The 12135-nt window shown below is 43.9% G+C and overlaps 1 protein-coding gene across 1 annotated transcript; it reads right to left on the bottom strand.

Annotated features, from left to right (window-relative positions):
- Positions 1–549: 549 nt before the first annotated feature.
- PMAIP1 (phorbol-12-myristate-13-acetate-induced protein 1) lies at positions 550–4964 on the bottom strand. Its single transcript, XM_061400349.1, has 2 exons — positions 4756–4964; positions 550–2238 (listed from the first exon to the last, which is right to left on the bottom strand). Exons 1-2 carry the CDS (start codon positions 4811–4813, stop codon positions 2132–2134), a joined length of 165 nt encoding a protein of 54 aa, XP_061256333.1. The 5' UTR covers positions 4814–4964; the 3' UTR covers positions 550–2131.
- Between the last annotated feature and the right edge of the window lie 7171 nt (positions 4965–12135).

Genomic DNA, 12135 nt, shown 5'->3' with positions numbered 1-12135 from the left:
CAGCAGACTCAAGTGGGCATGAGTGGGTCGGAGAGGCGGCTCTGAGACAAAAGGCAAGAAATGAGTATCTTTTGAGCTCTCCCACTCAAACAGGAAGGCCACTTGGGTCACACCTCCTTCAGCACATGACTAGCTGCAGATGATGCAATACCTGCGGCACAGGGCCAGGCGGCGGGAGGCAGCAGAAACAGCACCTAAGCCCCTGCCGGCAGGAAGACCAGGAGCAGCCAGGGACCCGGCCTCACCAAACCTCCAAGTGAGGCCTGAGTCTCCGCCGCCTCCAGGCATCCGTCTGCGGCACTCGGCAGCACCCGAGACCTATGCCTGGCATTCATTTCCTATTTTTCACTGCTTCCTTTCCCAATTAACGCATAAGTCTCTAGAGAGCAGAAATCATGCCAAATGTCCCGTAGCGCCCACTCCCACCACAGTACTGGGACAGAGGTGGTTTGGTCAAAAGCTAACTGCTGATGGAGGTTACTTAAAATATTTTGCTTTCACAATGAACACTCAGTAGCTCTCACGATGAAAAATAAACACACAGAAAAGTAATTTTTAATAGGTTATTTAATAGGTAATTTTTTAATTATTTAATAGGTTACAGCTACAGTATCAAATTTTAATTGTATATATGTATAAATATAGTTATAGACCATAAATATCCAAGTCAAAACATTCTCCTCTAGGCAGATGCTTCCCTCTCCCCCTCAAAAAAAGTCTTTGCAACTAAATAAACTAACAGCTTTAATACTGAAGAAAAAACATGCTGAGGTAATTTTTCATCTAAAGTGACTACAGCCTATATTAAAACATTCTTCCAGTAAGAGTTCAAGTAGTTATGAAACCCTTGCCTCAAAATTCCAAAATGCAACTTTATTATCAAATGAAAGAAAAAAATAGTTTAATGATAAATAAGTAAAATAAATAAGATTATTCCTGCTGAAATTCAATCTTGACAGTATTATTTCTTTTTTTATATATTTGTGGAGTTTTGTTTGATAGCCTGGCCTTTTAATAATTGAAAACAGCAATTCATGAAGCCCGTCTCAGAATATACCTATTACTCTAACACTATATATAGATAGATATACAGATAATATATATATAGCAGATGAAGTTATGCATATGTATGTAAATGGGATTTTCATTCTGGATGAGCAATCTGTTCCTTTTGAAAAATACATGTATGTATCTCAATTATGAAAACATGCTTAATCTCTCTTAAAAGATCACTCTTATACAATATACACTGAGTATAAGAAAGGACATTTTACAGATTTTAGAAACTTCTTTAAAAATATTCATTTTTTTATCAGCAGTTATATTAGAATATTCATCTTACCAAGTTTTAATTACAGCAGTTAAAAAAATCTATCGCTTTTTAAATTATTCCGAGTTATGCAAAGTCCCCATGATTCTTTTTCTTTTCTGCAAGAATTTCACTGGCACCAAGTTAACACTTCAAATTTTTTCAAAGTATATCACTTCCCAGGGTAAGGCTCATTGGAACACACTTAGTAAAAGATCTTCTGAACAGAAACAACAATACATCTTAACTCAAAAGAAACTTTCAAATTAGTTTATATTTTGTAGTGACCTATGAAATTAACATTCACTATCACATTCAGTGTTCTCAAAAAAAAATTTTACTCTTAACAAAGTAATATACATAAACCAAAGGTTACACATCGTTCTGCCATTGTCACCCAAAAGGAGAAACAAACATGCAGTATACATTCTGTTTCCCAGCCCCTGACCAGAGTCGATAATCATTTGTCAGCTCCTCTTACACTGGGCAGCAACCTTCAGCAAAAATACTAGAACAAGTCTCTAAACAAAACCAAGATGTATAAAGAATTGATTCCATATGTCCAAAGCTCCTCCATTCTTGTTTTAAAATAAAAAGTGGATTTTTAATGTTCTCGAATCCCCAACAACAACTTCTGGCAAACCTCCGACAGAAATTTATGTGTGATGTATCCATCTTCATTTCCAAGAGCGTTCAAAACCAACTGAGAGTCCCTTCACATTCTTCTCCATTACCAGGCAGTCTCTCCTCCAATTGATGAAATTTGTACCTACTGGGGAATATTCCTTTGAAAGGAGTCTCCTCATTCGAAAGCGTCTTAAGTCAAGTTCCTGAGCGGAGGAGTTTGGATATCAGATTCACAAGTTTCTGCCGGAAATTCAGTTTGTCTCCAATTCTCCTCAACTGAATGGCACATTCAACTTCAGGATCTGAAAAGGAAAGCAAAATATCAAAGTTACACTGACGTTGCAAACCGCAACCAGCAAGAGTTAATATGCCCATCCCAAGGACTAGTTGAGTATTTATCCCATAAAGCATTATCTTAACTTTACGTACACTTGTTTTCTGAATGTAAAGAAAGAAAAGCAACTTATACACACACGACATACACTAACATACAGTGACTCATAAACAACAGAAATAATTAAGCAAAAATAAAGACATTTAACTTGTGATTTTTTTTTTTTTTTGAACATCCTGGATGAAGTAATGTTATCTTACTTTCAAATATAGACATTTATGTCATACACCACAAAGAGTGAGTGAGTTTCACAGCCTCAGGTGATCTCATCCTTTTCTTTCTCACTTAAGATTGGCTAGGGAAAGAAAAGTTAAATTCTTTTATGTTATTTTCAAGTACAACTCATTTTGTAAATGGCAATAATTCATAGTTCAGATTACGCCCTCATAATATGTAAATCTAAATGCATTATTTAAACAACTCTTTCAAGTTTTCTCATGAAAGACTCATAAAAGCTTATTCTAAAGTTAAGTCCATATTTTCTAAAATAACTTAAAATTTTAAAACAAGTTCTTCCCAATCTGTACCAATCCACTGCCTCTATGGAGTTAAGTGAAGCAAAAAACAAATAATGTTTAGTTTACGTGTTTACTATTTTTTAAGATTAATATACTGTAATAAACTGAATATAAGGGGAAAGTAATATTTATAATCTAATTTCTAAGTAAACTTCTAAAGTAAATGAAATCAACACCAAAGCTATACTGACCATAATTATTATTTTCTTGGATAGTTCGAAAAGCAATTCAGCTTCTTTTTGGTACATTTCAATATCATGTTCATGATCATTAAAAACCATTATAACTACAAATTAAAAACTGATTTACTTTGTAAACAGGCCTTGCAAATTCCCTATTTAGGCTCAAAATAACCAAATTCTCTTTTTACAAGAGCTGGGTAAAATTTTCATAATTCCTAAAAAAAAAATAATTATTAATCCCTAACAAGACACCTGATAAATTTCATAAGATATATTTCTTTATAGGCTATAGGACCAGGCATTTGGAAAAGTATTTAGTAAGACATGTCCTTCTCAGTTGACTTAGAAATACTAACACAATGCTAAAAAAACAATTATCATCCAGGCTACCGTTTTGAAAGCCCTGAATTGTAACAGAAAAAATTATCCCTTTCATCAAAAAAAAAAAAGGAAACAGCACCGAGTTGTTTTCTTAATCTTTCTATTATATCTATAAATGTATTAATTAAAAACATAACTATGTGTGGTGATGGACCTTAGCTAAAGTTATTACAGTAATCATGTAACAATTGATAACATATATCAAATCATTATGCTGTTCACGTAAAACTAAGACAGTGTTATACCTCACATCTCAATGTCTTACCATCTAATCAAGTTTAAGAGGGACCTTTTTGCTGTCCCTTATTAAAGGGGGCCAAGTTGGACGGTGAAGGTTATGAAATTCTTGCAACACAGCCAGAACTCCTGGACATCACTGAAGACGGACAAAGCTTCTTCCCTCCGAAGCAAGAGCCGGAGAGCAGCCTTGTGCCAACTTCGCCACGGCCACACTGGCCATGCACCACTTCCTTTGCAAGCCCCAGGGGCTCCATAAAATTAAACTAAGTTTAAAAGGGGCTCAATTCTGTCTGATGTAATAGCAGTATGACCCACACGGATTTCCAGCCCACGGTCTTACTTCTTTGCTACTGCTCCTTAGCAGATGTCTGCTTTGTTTGATAAGATTTATAAAAGCGGGGAGGAGGAGAGGTGACCTGACGTTACTCACTGGGGTTACATGGATGGGGAAGGGCGGAGGAAGGGACGGATTAAACAACACTGTGGACCATCTTCTGTTTTTCTCTATGGCATTTCTTTAACTAATACCGACTGTCAAAATGGTATACTTCTAATTAACTAAGAAGCCTGGCCTTCTAGGCTTCTGACTTCGTTGGTCCTTTCGGGGCTTCCATAACCCTCCATCCGTCCTTTGCAGAACTGTGACGGCATCAAGCATTAGTATCACTTTTGTTGCTGCTGGGGCTGGGGACAGCGGTCAGACACGGAGAAGGGTCCTCAAAAGGTCCTGGACCCCGGAGGAAAAGGGCCTGTCTCGGGAAGCGCTGAACGCCAGCGGCGCCCCCGGCCGTGACAATGACTTTCTCCGCGTGGCCCCAGGGAGGGCGAGCGCGAACTAAAGGCAGGCGAAGGAGAGGCGGCTTTCGGCCGCCGCTCAAACGCAGCAGCATCCCCATCGCAAGGCTCGCCCCTTCCCTAGCCATCCCCACCGCCCCGGGTTAAACCCGCGAACAGCGTCCCGGAGGCGCCCCTAAAGCACGTGCCAGGGCGCGGGTCCCGCCCGGCTCTTAGGCCCGGGGGCGACGGGCTGCCCCTGCCCGGACCGAGATCGCGACCCCGACCCCCTTCCCGGCCAGGATCTCCGCGGGCCCCAGCTCTCCCTACCTGCCGGGACCCGCGTGGGGCTCGGCTGGGCGCTCTTACGAGCCCTCCTTCCAGGCATCTCTGCAGACGGCCGCCGGCCGACCCGGGCAACTCAGGGATGCAACCCGAGCACCTCGGGTCTGCAGGACGAGGGCCGCGAGCGGGGCGAACGGGCCGGAGACGACGGTCAGCACAGAGCAGGAGAAACTGAACCGCGCGCCTTCGAGAACCTGGCAGGACTGGCGATCGCCGCAGCCCGCGCTCGAGTCGTACGGGGACTTCCCGGTGACGTAGCGAAACCCACAGCTGGCCCCGCCCGTGCCCCGCCCCCAGCCCCGCCCCCCAGGACCCACAAAGCACCCGGCCCCGCCCCCGGCTCGGGCCCGGCGCCGTGGGGGCGGGGACCCAGGCGGCGTGTGGCGAGCCGGGCTCAGCGCGGGAGGTAGACCCGGCCCGGCCCCGAAACTACTTCCTGGACCGAGGACTCGGCTGCAGGCGTGGCTGGGTCTCTGAGCTGCGAGCCGGGAAGGGTTGTCCTCGCGAACAGCTGGGGATGGGGAGGCCTGGAGCGTCATCCTTATCATAAACGGGCAATCGGAGACTCTCGTAAACAAACCCCTGAGGGTTTGGGAAAGGACAGTGTTCAAACTCGAGGAGTGTGGGACGTTTTCAGGGAAAAATGAGAACACTTAATTACAGTAGAGAAGCTGCCAGAAGCTTAACTGAAACTGAAACTGGTTGAGAAGCTCACTGCCAACTAAAAAGCCTGGAGCAAGGGAGGAAACCCTGTTTGGGTTTGGAAAATGCATTGGGGGGGGCGGGGAGAAGGAAAGCGGGTGAAGGGAAGTGGCTGTTCTCTGCCTGGGTGAGGACAGAGGTTTTAAAAGCAGAGTGTATTCCCCCTGGGTCGGTCTCATACCTCCTTCCAGACGCTTTAATAAAACGACAAAAAAAAATAGTAGGTCATTATGTAGACAGCTTTCAAAAACTCCCCCGGGGGGAGAAATGAGGCATTTGGGAATACGTATTTGCCCGATGTTTGGCTGGCCCGGGAATAATTCCATTATTATAAAGAGAAGCAGTCACTCGTACTAGAGAACAGATTCTGAGAATTTGGCGCTGAGGGCTTCCGAAGACACTTCCTCATCCTGTCCTCGGAACAACCCGGTCAAGCGGACATTCTCACCATTGCGGCCACTCTCCGGGTGCGAAAACTGAAGGTTTATAAAGATGAAGTGAGCTGAGCTCACACAGGCAGCGAGCAGAGGGTGGGTCTGAACCCAGGCAGCACCATCCAGAGCAGGACTTCTTACCCGCATCTGCGGCCTTCCAAGGAATCACAGTTTCTTAGAAAATAAGTCTTCTTTATGTATGTGCGTGCGTGCAAGTCGCTTCAGTCGTGTCCGACTCTTTGCGACCCCATGGACTGTAGCCCACCAGGATCCTCTGTCCAGTCCATGGAATTCTCCAGGCAAGAAAACTCCTGAATGGGTTGCTATATATAAATAGAGGGGCTTCCCCGGTGGCTCAGCCGTAAACAATCTGCCTGCAATGCAGGAGCTACAGGAGACACAGGTTCGATCCCTGGGTCAGGAAGATCCCCTGGAGGAGGGCATAGCAACCCACTCAGGAGTTTTTTTGCCTGGAGAATTCCATGGACTGGACAGAGGATCCTGGTGGGCTCAGTCCATGGGGTCGCAAAAGTCGGACACGACTGAAGCGACTTGCACGCACGCACATACATAAAGACTTATTTTATATATATATATATCTTTTATTATCTATATAATGCAGAGGTTGCAAATTGGTTGCTTAGAGCTGCGTGACTCCCTAGAAGTTTTCGGTTTGGTTCACAGTACTGGTCTTGTGAAAATTCGAATTAGTTACCAGCATTTAAACACTGAGAGATTGCATTAAAAGCTCGGGTTTCTGGCGGCCTTTGGGAAATCATTAACTCTTGACAACCCAAGATTCTTTGTGCGAAAGTGCAGGAGCGGGCGGGCTAGGAGAGGATGCAGAGACTGCCCTCAGAGAGACGCCCGACAGGCGGGAGTTCTCACGTTGGCCACACCCCCCTGCTGTTTGTTTTTCTCATTTACATTATCTGGCCCCAGTAGGCATGTGAACTTGTTTATTTACCTTGAGTCACTCAATCAACAAAAACTGCAGGTATTTATTTGTCACTGGGTCCTGCTGAAATATAGACAATGCCGTGGAAGCAAGAAAGAAAGCTTACTCGATCTTCAGCAACTTAGTTTTGCCTGTGGTAAACATAGGGCTAAGAGTGGACAAAATTCCATAGTTAGCACCACAGGATACAGGAAACCCAGCAAGCCCAGCAGAGATTCTGCCTGGAAAGTCTTGAACGCATATCCCAAAACCACTCTCAAGGCTTACTACTTCAGGAATACCATTAGCTTCCTGCTTGGATAAATGAGTAAACTTCTCATCAAACTAAGCACCCTGAAATGCAATCTGTACATTTCCACAGAAGAAAAACAAATCATACCTTGTTTACCTGCAAAGAGTGTGTCCTCTTGACCTTTGAGATTATCATCATAAAAGATCGTTGACCACGTGACCCATGCTAGATACAAACTTTAGGCAATTTGTGGCTTTTAGGGAATTGCAAACTTAACTCCCAGGAAGGAAAAGGGAAGAGGGGGAGGTGGGCTTCAGAGATGGGTCAAGTCAGCCATTTATGGAGAACTTGTTAAGATTTTGATTCTGAACCAGTGAAGTTGCTCAGTTGTGTCCGACTCTTTGCAATCCCATGGACAGTAGCCTACCAGGCTCCTCCATCCATGGAATTTTCCACGGAAGAGTACTGGAGTGGGTGGCCATTCCTTTCTCCAAGGGATCTTCCCGACCTAGGGACTGAACTCAGGTCTCCAGCATTGCAGGCAGCTGCTTTACTGTCTGAGCCACCAGGGAATTGATGGTCCATAAACTCTTTTTCAGATTTAATGTTCTATTAAGAGAATCAGAAGCTGTGTGTGAAAGGGCTTTCTTAACTATTTGGACCCAGAGAATGACAAAATAATAATTTATCATGAAGCATTAGAATCCCCTATTATGTTTTCTTGAAAAGGACTGGTAAAGACAATTTTTTAAACTATTACCCTGTTTTAGGTTTCATGGACAAGTTTCCAAAATAACAGTGCAAACCTGGCCATGACTGTGTTGTCACTTAGAGGGTTAATTTTTTTTTCTTAAAAAAAAACACCCGAAAATAGCAAACATGATTACTAATAAAATAATCATTCATCTGTTTCATGCAGAAAATAAGACTGGACGGGCAACAAAGATATGAGAGATGAATGAGGGGGGATTTAAAGGAAGCCTGGGACAAAATGGATTGTAGGCTTGAGCCTGTTTATTCTAATAAAAGGGGACTCCCCCCTCTCCCGCCCCGTATAGCATGTTTGTTAGCAAGAAATCAGCCTGATGATCATCAGAGATGCCTTTCCCGAGTAATTGATGCCTTTCCTCTTAATCAATAGAGACTGATTTCCATCTCTATTTTAAGGCAGACACTGTGCTCCTTCTGGGGAGACAGTGCCTCCTAGCCCCATGGAACCTACCTCTGAGAGAGACAAGTGCCACACAAATTCAATGTGCATATGAATCACCTATCTTGTTCAAATGCACACCTGACTGTGGAGGTTCTGCATCTTAAACTCTGCTCATGCAGATCCTCCAGGCTTTGGCTATCATCAGCAAGTCTGGAGGATGATGCAGGAAAACACACGGGCAGGTGCCAAAGATGTACATCAGGGCTAGGCCGGGGAAATTATGGCAGATTGTGGGGCCTCCTGGGGGGTGGCAATTAAGCAGAAAGGGCATCTCCATAGAGACCAAGACACAAATAGGAGTTGGCCAAGCAATGAGACCAAAGGGAAGAAATATGCTCCATGCAGAGACTGAAGAGCAGTGGAAGGGGGTGGGGGTGGGGGGAGAAGCCACCTGAGGAGTTTGCACATCTTTGCAGGGACAATGGGGGCACCACAGAAGGTTTTAAGCATGTGAGATATGTGATCAAATTCTAGAAAGTTCACTCTGGCTGCAGCATGGCTATATTAATCCAGATAACACCGGAGACAGTGTGACTGGTCAAGATGGGTGCTTAGTCACTCAGACAACCCCATGGACTGTAGCCCCCGCTAGGCTCCTCTGTCCATGGGATTCTCCAGGCAAGAAAACTGGAGTGGGTTATCATTCCCTTCTCCAGGGGATCTTCCCGACCCAAGGATCAAACCCAGTTTTCCTGCATTGCAGGCAGAGTCTTTACTGTCTGAGCCACTAGGGAAGCCGTCAATCAAGATAGACATTATCATAATTCTTATACAAGATGGTAATGTCAGTAAAGACAGTCCCTTCTTTCAAGCCTGTCTTTATTGAGATTCCCACATTTCCTGACTAGGATAGGACCGAGTTCTATTAGAGCAGGGCTTGAAATTTTTCAGTATAAATGTAATTGACATTTTCACCTATGTTAGTTTCCTAGAGCTGCCATAGCAGTGCACCCCCAATTGAGTTGCTTAAAACAATAGAAATATATTCCCTTGCAATTCTGGAGGCTGTACTTCTGAAGTCCAATTTGGTGCTGGCAGAGTGGTGCTCTCCGAAGCCTCTATGGGAAGTTCTCCTTCCTCGCCTCTTCTAATTGATCGAAAGGGTCCTCAGAGATACTTGCCTGTAGGTGCATCACCCCCATCTCTGCTTCTCTCTTGGGAACTTCTCGCCTGTGTGTCTGTGTCCAAATTTCCCTCTCCTTACACAAACATCAACCATTGGATTACGGCTCACCCTAAATCTAGTAGGACTTCATTTTAGATCGGCAAAGTCCCTATTTCCAAAGGAAGCCACATTCAGAGGTTGGAGGGGGAGGGGGAAACAGGGGATGAGGACTTCAGCATGTCTGTTTGAGAGACACAGCTTAAGCCCTGACACCTCCTTTTATCAACTGCCTTTAAAAAAAAGTCTATATATACATTTTTTCCATCCAATTTGCACACTGACAAACCAAAAGGAGCTTAGTAATCGTGACGATGAATTGAAACAGCTTGAAATAAAGGTTAGAAGCAGTATAGATAAGAAATAAAAAGACTTCAGAGGGAAGAGGTTTAAAACATCTGTCAGCTACAGAAAGACGTGTACCTGAGTGTGCAGTCTTAGTTGAAAATGGTGGTGTGACAGACCGCCCCCCACCTCTGGGCTCCCCACTCACAAAGCCAAACACGATTTCAAGGAAGGCTTTGATGGAATTTGAAAGTTAATATGATCCCTATTAGTGCAACTTATAAGCACGTTATAAAATGCCGAAAGCAAATGCTTTTTTCAATTTCCTGTTTTCTTCATTTTATTCTCCTTTGTTTATTAATTCTTTTCTGATGCACACCCCCACTCATGATCACAGATAATGATCATCAAGCACGTTTATACTTTTTTTTACCTGTAAGAAATAGGCAGTGGGACAGTCCAACAAGTCTCAGGAGAATGACGGAAATAAGTCAGGATGACCTGTGTATTCTTTAACAGAATTACTGATTTTTCAACAACTAAATAAATCTAACTAGCTTAGAGCATTTTGTTGAAGAAGCTATTACTAAATGCTGTCTAAGTTCATTAGAACCCAGACTATCTGATGATAAACAAAATGATCTTTAGGTTGTCACTGAGTAGCTAGTAGGAAAGTAATTCAGTCTTGTGTAAGAGTTAAAAAGCAATGATTGTCTGAGTGTAATCTGTGCAAATACAATCACAGAATCAGTTGACGAGTTTATTTAAAATGCAGACCTGCCTGACCTCAGGCTGGTGAACCACAATCCCTAGGACCCTAGCCTGGAGATACACATTTTAGCAAACCTGTCAGATAATGTTTGTGCACTAATGGAGAGGATGAAAGGGCACTTGAGAAATGATTTGCCGTTGTTATTGTTTAGTTGCTAAGTGTCCAACTCTTTTGCAACCCCATGGATTGTAGCTTGCCAGGCTCTTCTGTTCATGGGATTTCCCAGACAAGCATACTGGTGTGGGTTGTCATTTCCTTCTCCAGAGGGTCTTCCCGACTCCAGGGATCGAGCCTGGGTCTCCTGCATTGGCAGGGGGATTCTTTACCACTGAGCCACCAGGGAAGCCCTGAGAAATGGTACTTGACCTCAAATAGCTTACACTCTAGTGAAAATAAAATAAATATGAATTAGCAGTGAGTAATTGAAAGTGGATTATAACTTATTGTGCAATTATGTGACACATGGAAATATTTTTACCATATAGTAACAGCTAAGTAAAAATTATTTGTATTTTGTATACTTTTCTGTTTGAGTGTTACAGTTCACAATTTAAACAATCTAGGTAGGGAAAGGGAGAAAAACAGACCTCTTAATTACCATCAGAAGACAAAAGAAACCTGGATATCCAGAATCAGTAGGTTTAGCAAAAAAGGATTAAAAACAATAATACATACACAATTGACCCAGAGCTTATACCTTGTGAATGGGGCAGAGGCAGAGCTGAAATGCACGGTGATTATGATCCAGAAGAGACAAAAGAGGCAAAACAAAGACATTGGTGGGACTTCCCGGATGTCCAGTAGTTGAGACTCTGCCTTCTAATGCAGGCGGCAAGGGTTCGATCTCTGATTGGGATCTAAGGTCCCACATGCCACAGGGTGTGGTCAAAATTTTTAAAAACAGAGACACAATTGATAACAGGAGGGCAATACGGAACTAGAAGGTGTATTGAGCATCCGGAAGCTCTGAGCATTACTGGTGCAAGCAGAATTGTTATCCAGATGTGTGGCTAACCAGCAGTTGCTTCCTCTAGTAGGGAATACAGTTTCCCACCGCCCAGACTTGGAAATGGAGGAAGGCTGAGCTCTCAGTTGCCCTCATTCGTGCCAACCTAAACTAAGGCACCCACGATCAGTGTCACTTACAGAGCTGTCAGCCCTGGATTGCCCTGAGTGGGGCTCCCCTGGCCTTCTTCCTCAAGCTCTCCCAGTTTGCTTCCTGCTTCTGAGCCTTTGCCCTTGCCCTTTACCAAGCCTAGAATGCTCCCTCCCTATCTGTCCTTGTCCAGAGCCTCCTGGCTATTCAAGTCTCACAACAAAGGCTTTATTCTCAGGAAGCACTCCTCACCGTCCTGTCTAAAGTCGCACATCCCTATCCTCCGAGGGACTAGCTAGCAGGAAATCGGTTGTGTCTACTTGACCGGCTTGTTCACCGTCTACTTTCCAGTTTTGCTTCCCTGGTGGCTCAGCTGGTAAAGAATCTGTCTGCAATGCCCGAGACCTGGGTTCGATCCCTGGGTTAGGAAGATCCCCTGGAGAAGGGAAAGGCTACCCACTCCAGTATTCTGGCCTGGAGAGTTCCATGGACTGGATAGAGTCGGATTCGA

Source organism: Bos javanicus, chromosome 24 (genome assembly GCF_032452875.1).
Source record: "Bos javanicus breed banteng chromosome 24, ARS-OSU_banteng_1.0, whole genome shotgun sequence".
Classification (NCBI taxonomy): Eukaryota; Metazoa; Chordata; class Mammalia; order Artiodactyla; family Bovidae; genus Bos; species Bos javanicus.
This window is presented reverse-complemented; position numbering and strand designations above follow the sequence as displayed.

Excerpts from the sequence above, each read along its gene's own strand:
- PMAIP1 (XM_061400349.1), bottom strand. The coding sequence starts at position 4,813 with ATGCCTGGAAGGAGGGCTCGTAAGAGCGCCCAGCCGAGCCCCACGCGG. Across the intron at positions 2,239-4,755 it reads CCCCACGCGGGTCCCGGCAG|ATCCTGAAGTTGAATGTGCC; the intron begins GTAGGGAGAGCT and ends TTTCCTTTTCAG.